The sequence below is a fragment of the Polyodon spathula genome, chromosome 6 (assembly GCF_017654505.1).
Source record: "Polyodon spathula isolate WHYD16114869_AA chromosome 6, ASM1765450v1, whole genome shotgun sequence".
Classification (NCBI taxonomy): Eukaryota; Metazoa; Chordata; class Actinopteri; order Acipenseriformes; family Polyodontidae; genus Polyodon; species Polyodon spathula.
This window is the reverse complement of record NC_054539.1, coordinates 33,447,914-33,462,186: the sequence shown is the minus strand read 5'-3', so window position 1 is coordinate 33,462,186 and position 14,273 is coordinate 33,447,914. Positions and strand designations below refer to the sequence as shown.

The window sequence follows — 14,273 nt, the reverse complement described above, 5'->3', positions numbered from 1 at the left end:
ATATCTGGAGGGAAAGCGGCGATGGAGAGAGCGTCCTCCTCTGAACAAAGCGCCCGGTCGATCCGCTCGCCCTGCTGTCCCACAGAAGGGTCGGGGGGCGGTACAGAGACTGCAACCGGCACAGGGAGTGGGGGGGGCGCCATACTGGGGCCCACGGCCCGAGCTGGCGGGGCCTGCCTCTCCAAAAGCTCCTTGATCCGACCGATCTGAGCTTTCATATCCATGATGTCCCTCCCCTGCCGGGGTACTTCACCCGTCTAGCTGGAGGCGACGGGAAGCGGCTGCAGGTGGATACAGATGTCTGTGCACAGGCGATCTCCCTGAAGGGGTTCTGTGATGGCGTCAGCAGGTGTGGCTGGGGAGGAACAGTGCCCCCTTGCGAATCTCTCCAGGCAATTTGCGAGCATGCGGGGCTGAAAACGCCGCACAGATATCTCAGGAGCCTTTCAGGGCTGAGGTGGCCTAATCGGGGCCTAGGCACCGAGCGCACATGCTGTGCCTGTCCTCCTGCGAGATATTGGTCTAACAGGCATGGAAGCCAGCCCTGCCCGTCATAGCGCTGTGTAGATTAACCACCGTGGGCACAAAGTGTCGTGTAGCACCGGGTCTAAGGAGCACCAAGTACTGCATCCACCTCTTGCCACCGAGGACAGTGCAGCACCGGTGTAATATACACCGCATGCACAGAGCACACGCTCACTGCATGCTGTGCAGCACCTGTATAATGTGCACCAAGCACCGGGCGCACAGAGTACCGCGTGCACAGAGTACCGTGCAGCAGCAGCACTCTAGCCTGTATCGGTACAGTGTGTCAATGAGCACCACTCTCCACAGTGGTACCGAAGTAGATTGAGCGACCTACACCAGAGGTGAAGGCCCACGTACATCTCAGCCCAACAGTGAGGGAAGCCTTGGTGAGAAGTATACGGCTGGACCGGCTGAAGCAGCCGCGCTGTGGCTAGTCCTCTGTGCAAGCACGGGTACGCATAGCTACAATCAAAACAAGGCCCAGCCTGCGTCCGGCTCGACAACTGGGACAAGGCAAGCCCAGCCCCGTGGAGTAACAGTGCTCCCCGAAGCAAGAAAGGGTGAAAAACACACTTTAATAATAACACACAATAATACTTACCGTACTAAGACAGACAGACAGAGAAGCAGCCTGACACGCGGAGCGAGCAAGTGCTGATAGTTAGAAACAGAATAAAAAAGGCTACGAATTTAAAACTACTGATTCCGGTAAAAGTGGCGAAGGCCAGCTTTTAGCATGAAATGCAGGGGAACTAGCAGCAGTTTATGCAGCATTTTTTAGAAGAAAAAGGCTCCGTGCAACACAGAGAGGTCTTACCGTACCAATCGTGAGAAGCGAGAAAGAGCGAGTCTCCCCTGCGTGACAGTTAAGTATGTTCGGAAGGCGGGACCAAGGGGGACACAGAAGGGAGAGGGCCTATCGGCAGCTGTGATAGTAAGAGCTCAGTGACAACTACCACTAGGCAGGAGTGTATCTCATAATGATGTTTTGATGTCCATCTTTGAATTGAAAGAACCTCATTTAGCCTGTGCGTGTACTTAGCCTTGGTGTTAACACACTAGCTGTCGGTCTCTATGACTTTCGTTATTCCCACCCTCCTGAGCCACTGATTTGTCAACATTCAAACTGAACCCGCACCTGGAATCTACCAAACAGCTATTGGTTAGAAAGCAGAGTAGTACACTTTTCAAGTCTTCCATTCATTGTAACTGCAATGATATAATAATGCAGGTAACTTTGAGATTGGATAAAGTAGGACAGTAAGAAAAAAAAGAAAATGCTACTCAACAGGTTTGAAATTGCACGTTGTTGAATTTGCCAACGTAAATGTTAATTGTAGTGCTGAAAAGACAAACTTAAAATGGACAAAGAAAAATGAGCTGATAGAAGGAAAGTGTTTATGGCCCGATGTAGAAAACATTTTGTTTGAATGGAGTACTTTGAATGACTGTTTATTACATGCTGTAACTTGTTCTACATGTCAGTGCAGCATAGTGGTACACTTGTAAAGTATGTGTGGTTATGGTTCTGATTAACAAAATAAATGTATTTGTACAGCTGGAAATTGTATGCAATTGTACTGCACTGCAACACTAAATGTTTTGTTTACTGGGTATTCGATGGTGCACTGTTTAGTTTATTGGGTTTTTTTTGCTTTTTAATTGAAGAAGCAGCACTATTTTAATACTTTTCTTTTAAATTTGAATTTGTGAAAGACAATCCAGCTGGAACTATTGTCTAAGTATGGTTTTGGAAAGAATTTTGCAGTAAAGCAAAAGATGATATGTTCTTGAACTTGTTTGGGTACTTGATAAGCTTAAATAAAACACTGGTAGTTTAATATAGATGTGATGTGCGATGTATAAATTTTCTGAAATTGCTGGCTGGGAGCACCCAAGACAGCGAGCCATAGTACATACAGCCTCCAACATGCCAATTGCCCGAAGCACTGCTCCCTTAATAGATGTGCAATTTCTAACAGTTTAAGTAAAAATGGGAAAAAAAACCCCATTAAAAGTAATGGAATAAAATGTTGCAAACAAGGATTATTTCAAAACTAAACCTGTGTATCTTTCTTTGTCAGTGTTAAGCATGTAGGGAAAAATTAACTGTAAATGTGTTTTCCTAAAAATTAACTCTAAAAAGGGGGAAGCAATTTTTACGCCAGTGCGACCTTAACAATGATGAATATGCGAGATTGTGCTTCAGTTCCTTTGATTTCAGGTAATGTTTGTTTTAATCTTTTCTCTTACAAAAAAAAAAACATGTATTTCCCCTTTGTGTAAGTTAATAAAGGAATAAAAAAAATGAAGTTCACACAGATTTCTAGGTTGACGCTGCACAGCGTATTGTTAGTGTTTTTTCTGCATCCATAATAAAATGTTATTTTGGTAAATTAAGTGGCATTGAGAGGAACGGCAGTTATCAGCGAAAACTGCCTGTCACGCTATACAGCAAGGATAGTTTGTGTTTTCAACCCCGTTACACAGATAGAATATTTAGTGTAATTTGACAATTGCATGATGTTGAATTAGTAATAATGTTTAATAATATATTGTAACGGCAGGTCAGTTTGGGACTGCTCTGGGTCGTGTTGTGGTTTTCATGTAGTTGTGTGGGAGTGTGTCCTGGAGGTCTCTATCATTGAAGGAACTATGAATTCTGCTCTGTATCAGAGAATTCTAGAGAATGACGGAGAATGTCAGGCCATCCGTCCTTGAGCTGAAGCGCAGCTGGGTCATGCAGCAAGACAATGATCCAAAGCACACAAGTAAGTCTACATCAGAATGGTTGAAGAACAAAAAATTTTAAAGTTTTGGAATGGCTTAGTCAAAGTCCAGACCTAAACCCCATTGACATGTTGTGGCAGGACCTGAAACAAGCAGCTCAAAAACCCACAAATATCACTGAGTTGAAACAGTTCTGCATGAAGGAGTGGGCTGAAATTCCTCCACTGTGCTGTGAGAGACTGATCAATAACTACAGGAAGCGTTTGTTTGCAGTTATTGCTGCTAAAGGTGGCATAACCAGTTATTGAGTCTAAGGGGGTGATTACTTTTTCATACAGGGGCATTGGGTGTTACATAACTTTCTTTAATAAATGGAAATGAAGTAAGTATCAAAATTTTGTATTATTTGTTCACTCAGTGTCCCTTTTATCTAATATTAGATTTTGGTTGAAGATCTGGTAAGTGTCAAATATGCAAAAAATGCAGAAAATCATACAGGACAAAAACTTTTTCACGGCACTATTGTATATCTATCTATATATATATATCTATCTATATATATCTATCTATCCATCTATCTATATATAAAGTGCCTATAGAAAGTCTACACCACCTTGAATCCATTTCACATTTTGTTGTCAGTGCCTCAATTTCATGCATTTCAATGAGGATTTTTTTTCCACTTATCTACACACCATACTCCGCACTTTTAAGGAGAAACATTTTTGTTGAGAAAAAGATTATATATTAAAAATACAAAACTGAAAGATCATAATTGGATAAGTCTCCACCCCCCTGAGTTAATACTTGGTGGAAGCTCCTTTGGCAGATGAAATCTTGATGCATTTAAATGATTTTTTTTTCCTTTTCATTTACATAACCTACTAAACACTTTGAAGAGGCAAGAGAATTTTTATTGTAAAACAACAGTTAAAGAAAAAAAAAAAACAAACTGAAATATCTTGGTTGGGTAAGTATTCACCCCCTGAGTCAATACTTGGTAGAACCACCTTTGGCAGCAATTACTGCTGTGAGTCTTTTGGGTTAAGTTTCTACCAGGTTTGCACATCTGAATCATGTAATATTGGCCCATTCTTCTTGCAAAATTGTTCAAGCTCTGTCAAGTTGGATGGGGATCATTGGTGGACAGCAACCTTCAAGCCTTGCCACAGATTCTCAATCAGATTCAAGTCCGGGCTTTGACTGGGCCACTTTAGGACATTCACATTCTTGTTTTTAAGCCACTCCAGTGCCACTTTGGCTGTGTGCTTGGGGTCATTGTCCTGCTGAAAGGTGAATCTCTGTGCTACTCTTAGGTCTTTTGGTTTTCCTGAGGTGTTCCTCAAGGATTTGCCTGTATTTAGCTCCATCCAGTTTGCCCTCTACCCTGACAAGCTTCCCTGCACCTGCTGATGAAAAGCATCCCTATAGCGTGATGCTGGCTCCACCATGCTTCACAGTAGGGATGGTGTTCCCTGGGTGATATGCTGTGTTGGTTTTGCACTCGACATAACCGTGCATTTAAGCCAAATAGTGCAATTTTTGTTTTGTTGCACCACAGAGTCTTTTGCCACCTCTTTTCAGTGTCTCCCACATGCCTTTTTGCAAATTCCAAGCAGTATTTTATATGGGCTTTTTTTCAGAAATGGCTTCCTTCTTGCCACTCTTCCATGCAGGCCAGATTTGTGGAGTGCCTCAGCTATTGTTGACCCATGGACAGTTTCCCCCATCTCAGCCATGGAATGCTGTAGGTCTTTCAGATTTGTCATTGGTCTCTTGGTGGCTTCTCTGACCAATGCCCTTCTTACCCGGCTGCTCAGTTTGGGAGGGCGGACTGCTCTAAGTCAGATTCTGACTTAGAGAGAAGTGAGAAAAACTACTCACTTCTAAATCTTTTGTAGTCATTTTTGTACTATTTTAGTATAAATACATGTTAATTGGGATTCATATTTTTTCTGACTTTGAACGAAGACACACATTTGCCCGTTTTCCCATTGGAAATAGTGATATTTTGAAATATCACTGTCCTGGTCACAAAAGCAAAGTTTGTGGGGAATAATAGCCATCTTCTATACTTTTGAGGCATAAGCAATTAGGAAATAACACTTACTACCCAGGAACAAAAATTGTGTTACATAGTGTTATTTTATTACTATAACATCTCAAAAAGCTCTCCAAATGTCTGATATTCTTTGAGCGCTGGATGCAAAAGCAGCTGTCTTCTTTGTTTATGTCCATGTTATGTCTGTGGTGCAGGGGCTATGTGTATTGCTCAGATACGCCCCTTTTTTCGGCTCCTATTGGTCTCACACTGCCATTGAAAGGTTTTCTCGTCTTTTTCCAGAGAAAAAACGACTAGAGACCTGTGCTTGACATCTTTTTGATGATGTTGGACAGGAACAGACATCGGACCGGAAAGGGAAAATTGTAATGTCGGACCTGGTCTTCCGTAGGACCACAAAGAGTTAAAGTAGTAAAAAGAAAGGCTTGTTTAAAAGCCAACTAATTATTTACTTGTTCATCATGCTGACATTTATGTATTCCTTATAAAGCATAATGCAAAAGAGAAAAAAAACTTGGTCTGCGATGGTTGCAGTTGGATTTGTGTGGGGGTGTGTTTATTCTACAACCTCGTTACTGTTTGTGGTGTGGTCTCGCCCTAACAGGGACCATTGTAAATTTACCAATAAATTGGTTTATTTGTTGCACCTGGAAAAGTGTCACGTATTCAGAGGGCACGGGTCATTACAATATAATCCGCATCATATTGAATTTTCCAGCCAATAAACACACATGGCTGTACAGCGAGCTTATCAATTTGTTTTTCAACAGCAATAAAGAGACTCTGAGGCTCAGGATGAATAAGAAAACTTAATTTATACTGAACAAAAATATAAACGCAACATGTAAAGTGTTGGTCCCATGTTTCCTGAGCTGAAATAAGATCCCAGAAATAGTCTCAGGGAAGTTCATCTGCGTGCTCGTCGTCCTCACTAGGGTCTTGACCTGTTGACTGCAGTTCGGCGTCGTAACTGACGTCAGTGGGCAAATGCTCACCTTCGATGGCCACTGGCACGCTGGAGAAGTGTGCTCTTCATGGATGAATCCCGGTTTCAACTGTACCAGGCAGATGGCAGACAGCGTGAATGGCGTCGTGTGGGCGAGCAGTGTGCTGTCAACGTTGTGAACAGAGTGCCCCATGGTGGCGGTGGGATTGTGGTATGGGCAGACATAAGCTACGGACAGCGAACACAATTGCATTTTATCGAGGGCTATTTGAATGCACAGATACCGTGACGAGATCCTGAGGCCCATTGTCGTGCCATTCATCCACCGCCATCACCTCATGTTTCAGCATGATAGTGCACGGTCCCATGTCGCAAGGATCTGTACACAATTCCTGGAAACTGAAAATGTCCCTGTTCTTCCAAGGCCTGCATACTCAACAGACAGGTCAGCCATTGAGCATGTTTGGGATGCTCTGGATCGACGTGTACAACAGCGTGTTCCAGTTCCCGCCAATATCCAGCAAATTCGCACAGCATTGAAGAGGAGTGAGACAACATTCCCCAGGCCACAATCAACAGCCTGATCAACTCTATAAAAAGAAGATGTGTCACACTGCATGAGGCAAATGGTGGTCACACCAGATACTGACTGGTTTTCTGATCCACAACCTTACCTTTTTTTTTTTTTTTTTTTTTATTCCTCCAAGTTATATGTGACCAACAGATGCATGTCTGTATTCCCAGTCATGTGAGATCCATAGATTAGGGCCTAATGAATTTATTTAAATTGACTGATTTCCTTATATGAACTGTAACTCAGTAGAATCTTTAAAATTGTTGCGTTTATATTTTTAAGTGTAATTTATTTTAAAAGGTACTCATAATTCATACAGTTTTATTATTGACGTTATTCATTTTAAAACCAGTTGTGAAGCTTTTTTGAGCGTGCTGAAAGTAAGCAAAAACAGACTAGTTTTCTGATATTAACAGGGTTGCCATTTAATGTATTTGTACATGTGTTTTTGTTTGTTGTATTAACAATATTTTGTGCATTTGAGTCTTGCAGTGAATAGTCGTATTTTTCACCTTTTCCAGCGTTCTTATTAGTGTACATGTTATAAAAACAAGGCAGTCACTTTTGCTTTAATTTTGTGATTAAAACTGGTACTAGTATTAATTTTATTGTTAATCTTACACAGTTTGAAACACTGAGTGTGTTGTTGGACAACAGTCTGAACTGTTCCGATATTTACAGGGTTGCATTTGTTCAGTATTAACACAGTGTTCATGCCGTTGCTTTGCAATGTAGATTCATTGCTGGTTAATTTCAGATTGTCCATGCTTACCAATGTACATGTTTTAGGGTGAACAATAAATGTGTTAATAAAGACGATACTTCTTGCTTTTATTCATTTTAAAACCATGTTTTGTTTGTTTGTTTGTTTTTTTATTGTGCTGCAAGCCTACCTTGTGCTCTGATATTTACAGGGCTGTCTTTAGTGGATTTTACTGTTTTTATTATTAGGCTTCCAAGCTAAAGGCTGTCAGCCTATTGTTATTGTTAAGATTTTTTTATTATTATTTATTTATTTTTATTCCTAAAACTTTAAACTGCTGCTGCTTTGAAGTTGTCTATATATATATATATATATATATATATATAGATATAGATATAGATATAGATAGATATATATATATATATATAAGACCCCTGACCAATTCTGTCATATTACTGAATTACAAATGGTACATTGAAATTTCATTCTATTCGATATTTTATTTTAAAACACTTCAACTCCAAATCAATCAACCATATCAAGAGCTCTGCATAACACTGGCCTGTATGGGAGGGTGGCAAGAAAGAAGCAGTTACTCAAAAAGTACCATCTGAAAGCACGTCTGGAGTTTGCCAGAAAGCATGAGAGTGACCCAGCTGCGATGTGGGGGTGGTTTTGTGGTCAGATGAGACCAAGATAGAGCTTTTTGGCCAAAACTCAAAGCGCTATGTGTGGTGCAAACCTAACACTGCCCATGCCTCAAGACACACCTTCCCTACAGTGAAGTATGGTGGTGGCAGCATCATGCTGTGGGGATGCTTCTCATCAGCAGGGACTGGGCATTTTGTTACAATTGAAGGAAGAAAGGATGGAACAAAATACAAGAAAATACTGCAAGAGAATCTGCTTCAGTCTGCTAAAAAACTGAAGCTTGGGTGGAAATTTACCTTTCAGCAGGACAGTGATCCCAAGCACAACGCCAAAGCAACATTGGAGTGGCTCAAGAACAAAAAGGTGAATGTCCAACAGTGGCCCAGTCAAAGTCCTGATCTCAATCCCATTAAGAATCTGTGGCACTATTTGAAAATTGTGGTCCGCAAGTGTCGTCCAACCAACCTGAGCAACCTTGAGCAAATCTGCCAAGAAGAATAGGCCAGAATCACTCCTACACTGTGTGCAACGCTGGTACATACTTACCCGAAAAGACTTAAAGCTGTTATTGCAGCGAAAGGTGGCTCTACCAAATATTAATGGGTGGGGGTTGAATACTTATGCAAGCAAGATATTTCAGTGTTTTATTTTTCTTAAAAATATTTCCCAACATTAAAACCAGTGTTACCTTAAAATAATTGATTTTGAGTTTAAGTGTTTTAAAATAAAATATCGAATAGAACAAAATTTCAATGTACCATTTGTAATTCAGTAATATGAGAGAATTGATCAGGGGTCTGAATACTTTTGCAAGGCACTGTGTGTGTCTGTGTATATATAGAGATAGATAGATAGATAGATAGATAGATAGATAGATACACACACATACACACACTTGGTGTACAATACAAACTATTATTACCCACTGACACAACCTTTAATGACGTTACTGGAATGTTGTAATTTGCTTATCATTTCTATAAGGTTGTGTGCAGGCAGCTTTTTCATGATTGCATTTGAAGTATTAAATGCATAATAAACGATGAGTCTCAAATAGTCACCAGGGCTACTGGCAAATATTGTGTATAGCCAGGGCGTTTATTTAAAGTTTTACGGTATTACTTTTATGTGGATTATTTGAAATACTTGTGAATGGTTGACAATTGAAATGTATTCTGCTTTCTAGAAAGAGAAAAGCCGATGAAGTAGATGGAGATTCCACCAAAAAAAAGAAGCAGAAAAAAGCAGACAAAGAAGAAAAGCAGTTAGAGAAGCAGCTGAAGGTTGGAGAACAAACTTGCCGTGAAGATTTAAAAGTGTATATAGACACGTGAGCTTAAGTCGCTGCGTTCTATCTCTCTGCAGGATCAAAGTCAGTTAATCTGGAACATTAAAGATGAGATGAAGAAGTGCAGCTCCACGAACGACATGAAAGAGCTGCTGATTGCAAACAAGCAAGAAGTGCCTTCCGGGGAGTCTGCTGTATGTTCTTATCTTTAATATGTTTGGGTGCCCTAGCTTTTCATGGAAGACTCAGTATGATTTTCACTTTTATAATCATCAAATCTAGAACATGTGACCATAATGAAACTCATATTACTGTTAACTGTTAGTAACAGTAATGGTTAGCTGCCAGATATAAAGAAATGTGTAGCCCCAGCCCCCCCCCCCCCCCCCCCCCCCCCCCCCCCCCCCCCCCCCCCCCCCCCCCCCCCCCCCCCCCCCCCCCCACGTCAGCCATGACGATATAGTACAGGCTGCTGTACATACTTTGACATTTACATATAAACAGGAACCTCCATGTAGATTCTGACTTAATAGCTTTATGTGTTTTTTTTTCATAATATAAATTTTCTTTTCAGATCCTTGACAGAATTTCTGACTGCATGGCATTTGGTGCCCTGAAACCGTGCGAGGAATGCCAAGGGCAGCTGGTATTTAAGAGTGATGCGTATTACTGCACTGGAAACATCACGGCATGGACCAAGTGTGTCTTTAAAACACAGACACCCAACAGGAAGGATTGGGTCATTCCAAAGGTATGCTTTTTACAACTTAGTTATATATTAAGAGCACCTTAAACCTTTTGGTCCTGTTACACACACTGTTCATTATTGGCTAGCTGCACAATTTTAAACGATTTCATTAAATGTAGGATTTGGTGCTGTGAATTGATACTATGAAAAGGCATTGAAGTCCCACCACATTTGTTGTGCATTGTAGAATATACATATGAGTGAATGGATATTTTTTTACTAGTGGGCAATGAAATAATAAATTGACATTAGATATCGTGCATGTGTTTTTGATATTTATTAATATCTAATTCTTCCGAAACACAACAGCTACATACATGCACGCATATACATACTGTGGTTTGCAGAAGTATTCACCCCTACCAATAATGTCACATTTTGTTGAATTACAAATAATTTATGCACAGTTTTTCAAACAAACTTCTGCGATTTACTGCTATGAGTCTTTTTTGGTCTCTACTAGCTTTGCACAGTAGGATGGTGAATTTTTTGCCCAACAGGAAAATTGCTCCAGTTCTGATAAGTTTGTTGGGGATCGTACAATCTGAACTTTGACTGTGCCACTCAAGAACATTAATTCTCTTCTTATTCAACCACTCTACTGTGGCTTTGGCTTTGTGCTTCTGGTCATTTGTCCTGCTGAATTGTGAATTTCCTTGGCTGATTCAAACAGGTTTTCCTCAAGGATTCGCCTGTACTTTGCACCATCCATTCTCACCTCTATCCTGACAAAATTCCCAGTCCCTGCTGAAGAGAAGCATCCCTATTACATTATGCTGCCATCTCCATGCTTGAGCTCTGCAAATGTCTGTGATATTCTTTGAGTGCTGGATGCGGAAGCAGCTACCTCCTTTGTTTATGTCCGCTTATCTCTGTGGTGCAGCTGCTAGGGCTGTTGCTCACACACCCTTTTTTTCTGGTTTCATTTGACTCCTACTGGTCTCACTCGGCCATTGAATGGTTTTCTTGGCTTTTTCCGGAGGAAAAAACAACTAGAGACCTGTGCTTTGTCTTTTTGATGTCGGAGAGGGTCTGACATTGGACTGGAAAGGGTTAAGATTAGGCTTTTTGAGTAATGGCTTCTTTCTTTCCATACAGGCCAGCTTAGTGTAGGGACTGGCTTATTGTTGATTTAGAACCAAAATGATACTTCCCAATCTTGAATCATCCATGACATACAACCAGCAATTTTCAAGCTTCATCATTCAAAGAAAAGCTTTTACAATTTTAGCATTTGTAACACAGTACCAGTGTGGACAGATTGGAAATGCCGCTGAGACAGTACACAAATTGGGAGAAATAGGTGTGAGTAATCACAACAGGAAATAAGAAGCAGCACATAACTGTAATACTCTGTGATAGCAGATGACCCTCATATGCGTAATTGAGGAGGTATCTTTGTAAATGCATATTTATTTGTTATTATGTTTTCCTCAAATTGAGGTTGGGAAATTTAGTCTGCGTCTTAAATTCAAGGGAATACGATACAGTACTCTGGCTAAGAGAACACCAGACACCAGTATGAATAAATAAATAAACACATTTGTATTACTTGTCATGACGCATGTGCGTCAATATATGAAATTAACTGAATAAGTAAAAGCAAAACAATAGGCAAGTGTATGTTAATAAACTATAATAATAAAGTAACAGACAAACGAACTAACGCAAAACAACACAGTCAAAGAGCTTAAATCGCTATGTACTATAAAATTAGCTGCTGGGTGTGTTTCGGGCTGTTACAATGGCAGAGGCAAAAATAATGGATCTTACTTAAGGTTAACTTAACATTTAATAAACTGTCAAACTAAATCAATGCAGCATCCCTACACACGCTACAAAATGCAGCAGCAATATACAAGACATGCACATTATTTAACAGAATGGTGAAACAACTCGCCAGAATGGGAAACACCAAAATCTTTGGCGACTTGTCTGATTCAGATTTTTTTTAAAGAGCTTGAACAATATCCAACCCTCTGTAGCAAAAGAAACAGCTGCACATTTTGTCGCTTGTTTACATGCCGTTTTTGTAGCAATGAGGTGCACTTGTGGAAATCAGAATGCAAATAAATTTAATGAGGTGACAGTGGTTCTAGAAAGATTTAATAAACCATCAGTGTACCTCAGGGCACTCTCACGATGACAAGTTGTATTTTTACAAAACAGTACTGTGTCAATTGAGAATGAATCACTGTCGGTGCCAAGAAAGTGTTCTTTTAAGTGAAGTTCTTGTTCCTTTTAGCCGGAGCATTTACAATGGGGAAAAATCAGTTTCACCAAAAGGGTGTTCTTCGCTTAGGCAAAGTGTTTTCTTAGGAGGTGTTCCTGTATGTGGAGATTACTGTATATATACTGAGCATCAAAATAAACTTACCACTTTTACTTGGGTAAAATTCACTAGATGTGATTAAAAAATTACAAACACTGTTTTAGAGCAGGTGCAGTGACTTTTTATTGTGCTGATTAACATCACGAAGATGCTGCAAAATAATCTGTCGATCTTTGGCAGTCTTGGTCTCCCAGTTTGTGGCCTGTCATTTGACAGTGTGTGCCTGGTTATACCGTCTCGCCAGGTTTGAAATTGCTGGCTGTGAGCACCCAAGATGATAAGCCACAGTATGCTGCCCTAGTCCAGCCTCCAACATGCCGATTGCACAAAGGCGCTGCTCTCTTGACAGACATGGCATATTGTGTTTTTTTTTTTTTTTTTTTTTTTCTGTGATTTTTCTTTATGGTTCTTAATGAAGCTTACAATTGAAATCACTCCATATTCAGTGTCCAATCAACTGTCTCACCTAATTAGGTGATTTATTGCATGTCAGTCAGTCAAGCATGTCATGGTCAATGATGAATGATCAAGTGATAAAAAGAAACCAAAAACATTTAGTCAATGTCCATCATTTATATACCTTATTTTTTTTCCAAAATAAATGTTAGAACAGTGAAGCTCGGTATATCATTTATTAACATAACAGATATTTACATATGGAAAGCAATAACTTTAAGTTGTTGATCCTTTGTTTCATAGTATCTATGGCGTAACACCATGCAGACAGCCAATAGCGCCAAACTTAATGTAGAATGCAAATAGGGTTTGGTAACCAAATATCAGTGAAATAAAATGCTTAAATAGTACTTTAGTTTGTGGTGTTTCTTTGCTTAAGAGGCTGACAATGATTGTTATGTATAGGGTTTATTGAATCTCAATGTAAAATAAACACGGTTACACTGCATTAGTATTTTAGATGTACAGTCGTGTATTTGCCCGTTACATATCCTCCCTAACCATTTATCCGCCATAATCAATCTCTTCAGTAACATTAGTTTATTATTAAACAGAGAAGATTAGTTCAGAGATTGTAGATCCCACTAAAGTTTTCCTACAGTGTGTTGCATGTGCTCCGTGTGCTGCCATTCAGGCAGTGTCACGTGAGCTGTTCAGTGTGTTGACTAAAAAATCTTGTTCGCCTGCGGGATGTATCAACTTCAACCTCCATTTCGATCTCCTACCTGTCACTCAGCAGAAAATGCATGCACCCACATGGCGGATGGCTGCCCTGTCAAGCATTGATACCCTGTACCTTTCTAAACGAGGGATTTTGGAAGGAAATGTAGTGATTGTTACAGCTGTGTATAATGGGATTTAAAACAGGAATCATTTATCCGACTACTTACATATCCGCCCTTACTCTGGTCCCATTGCAGGCGGATAAGCAATGGATTACTGTATTAGCAATAAAAAGCTTCTGTACGAGCTACGAGTGTGTGGTGTGGGTGATATTTCCAGTTTTGCTATGCTGAAAAATGTATCTGTTCGATATAAAAATCCATTACAGTATAGCAAATTGATATTACTGTTAACTTCAAGAAAATAAATGTTTTAGCTTGGTAGTTGGATACACCATGTTTTACTTTCACCAAAAGCTTTTGTGTCGTCAGTTATTGATGAAGCAGACATTTGTAAATCCCAAAATACCCCAATTTGGACATTATCGATATCTTATCAAAATATCTGTATTGGTACCCATCGCTAATATTTA

General features: G+C 40.1%; 1 protein-coding gene across 2 annotated transcripts in view; it reads left to right on the top strand.

Annotated features, from left to right (window-relative positions):
* parp1 (poly (ADP-ribose) polymerase 1) overlaps positions 1-14,273 on the top strand; it is a 78,038-nt gene that overhangs the window by 38,702 nt on the left and 25,063 nt on the right. For both annotated transcript variants that reach the window (XM_041252766.1, XM_041252765.1), the window contains exons 5-7: positions 9,381-9,477; positions 9,560-9,676; positions 10,057-10,233. In XM_041252766.1, coding sequence (XP_041108700.1) covers positions 9,381-9,477; positions 9,560-9,676; positions 10,057-10,233 — 391 coding nt within the window. The remainder of the gene's footprint in view (positions 1-9,380; positions 9,478-9,559; positions 9,677-10,056; positions 10,234-14,273) is intronic.